We start from the raw sequence: 2,087 nt of genomic DNA on the forward strand, positions 1-2,087 counted from the left end.
AATAAGAGCGCATCACAGCAACTTTGGAAATGCAGATCTGTATATCTTCTTACTCTCAATCTTATCATGCACAAGTGGATTATACTCGAATTATCATGATTATATATCATCAAGATAAGTTTTCCTGTTCTTATATATTTATTATTTTACTCTCAATTATTTATCTCACATTATCAATATAAATTTTTATACATGTGCATGTAGAATGCATAATTATTGCTGGTTAACAATGTATCTTAAATACTTGTGCAATTTTTAATTCTTTAATTGTAACTCTCAGATAGAATTATAATTTTCAAAGTAAAAATATTTACATAGCAGATAATTAAGAAGAACATAATGTCAAAGTACTGATACTTATTAATTCCATATATAAAATAGCATTGTGGTAGATACGTATACAACATTGTTTTCAATAATATTACAGATCCTGTTTTGAGAATAAGCGGCTAAAAATTAATTGGTTTTCTATATATAAAGACATGAGAATTTTATGGTACTGCAAATATTTTTTGTGAAAGATCTTCAAAATATTTTTAAGCATAAGCCTCCAATATTATATAAGCCTCCAATTATTTATGAATGTACCATATTACTCCATGATCCGAACATAAGGTTAATTAACAATATGTATTTTTAGAAGTAATATTTAGAGAAGTATACAGATTTATGATGTTGATGTATTGAATTTTTGTTGGATAATAGATGTTTTTCGCTGTGGTACTGTTTCTGGTGTTGGTATAGCATCTCCTGTTGGCAAAACACCAGCTGGCTTTGGCTTAGCTGTAGACTTTTGTTTTGCCATTTGATAATCCCCAGAATCAAAATATTTTTGCTGAAAACATTGAAATTATGAATCATTTCAAGAAATCAAAAGATTAAAAAGAATAAATGATTGTTTTTATAAAAACGTTGAAACTCTATACGATAATTAGCAGAATTGATATTTACCCCTTTGGCTAGCCTTTTTTGCAAAAATGCAGAATGACCACCAAATGGTCGACCAGCTGCATTTGGAAACTTTGCTTTTAATTTTTCTTCTTCCAATTTTTCTATAGCGCTCGACGACAGCTATAAGAAAATCTTCAATGAGGATCTATTGTTATACACGTATGACTGTTGTACATGAACAAAGTTTCATGTAAATAAAATTTTAATAAAGATTGTTTCTACTCATATATTTCCTAAATCTTCTAAAATCCATATTAATGTGTACAACATCATATATTTATTTTATTGTCATACTAACACAGTTAGCATGAGTAAGCTATGAATAGATGTAGCTTTCCAAATATTTACATATAACAAGTGCAATGGAAGAAAGTTAATTCCAACACAATCAAATCACTTGTAATAAATGAAACAATATACAATTTTCTAATAAAATAAAATGCTATTGCTCTCTCTGTTATGAAGTTCTGATAACTCATCGAAAGTATACCGCCGCAGTTTCCAGTTTTCTTAATACATTAATTTATACAATACACTACATTATTAATAAATTAATTCTATTTTCATAATAGGTCGTTGTCCGATTAATAAATCTCGGCAACTTGCCTCTGCAGTTGGGCTCTGCACATTCGTCTGATCGTCGCTCATCTTCGCAAATTTTGAAATGCCTCTCGTCAGCGACCGCTTGTCTTCCAACTAGTTATCTTTCGGATACTAATTTCGACACTCACGCATATAACATACATAAGCTAAGTGAGCGCAACGTAATAAACGGCAGCGTCTCTCAATCGACAGGCAGATTGTTTCTCCGCCGTATTCCCTACAAAGTGGATACGTGTACCACAGGAGTTCCGACGATTGTCAACGAGATTGTTTTCATACACGAACAGCAAAAACAGCGACGGCGTCACAGAGCCATATGTTCCCGGGTGACCGTTACCGACGTTCGCATGGCCGGTTTCCATTGCGCAACAATCCGATTCTCATAGGACGACTCCGATTAATGAATGCGATTAGTTCAATATTATGAATTACTCTAGCAGAATTATTATTAATTAGACCAGTGCTATCCGAGTAGAGGCATGCTCACACACCACACACACACCACACACACCACACACACACCACACACACAC

General features: G+C 32.6%; 1 protein-coding gene across 1 annotated transcript; it reads right to left on the reverse strand.

The window, feature by feature from the left end:
• Positions 1–667: 667 nt before the first annotated feature.
• Positions 668–1,599, reverse strand: LOC105625523 (alpha-endosulfine). Its single transcript, XM_012206845.1, has 3 exons — positions 1,558–1,599; positions 952–1,071; positions 668–835 (listed from the first exon to the last, which is right to left on the reverse strand). Exons 1-3 carry the CDS (start codon positions 1,597–1,599, stop codon positions 668–670), a joined length of 330 nt encoding a protein of 109 aa, XP_012062235.1.
• Positions 1,600–2,087: the final 488 nt, after the last annotated feature.

This window comes from Atta cephalotes, assembly GCF_000143395.1.
Source record: "Atta cephalotes unplaced genomic scaffold scaffold02378, whole genome shotgun sequence".
Lineage (NCBI taxonomy): Eukaryota > Metazoa > Arthropoda > Insecta > Hymenoptera > Formicidae > Atta > Atta cephalotes.

Bases quoted from the DNA above. Each gene is read 5' to 3' on its own strand.
- LOC105625523 (XM_012206845.1), bottom strand. From the start codon at position 1,599: ATGAGCGACGATCAGACGAATGTGCAGAGCCCAACTGCAGAG. The intron at 1,072-1,557 runs GCAAGTTGCCGA...ATTTTCTTATAG, and splicing joins TGCAGAGCCCAACTGCAGAG to CTGTCGTCGAGCGCTATAGA. The intron at 836-951 runs GTAAATATCAAT...CAATGTTTTCAG, and splicing joins AAAAAAGGCTAGCCAAAGGG to CAAAAATATTTTGATTCTGG.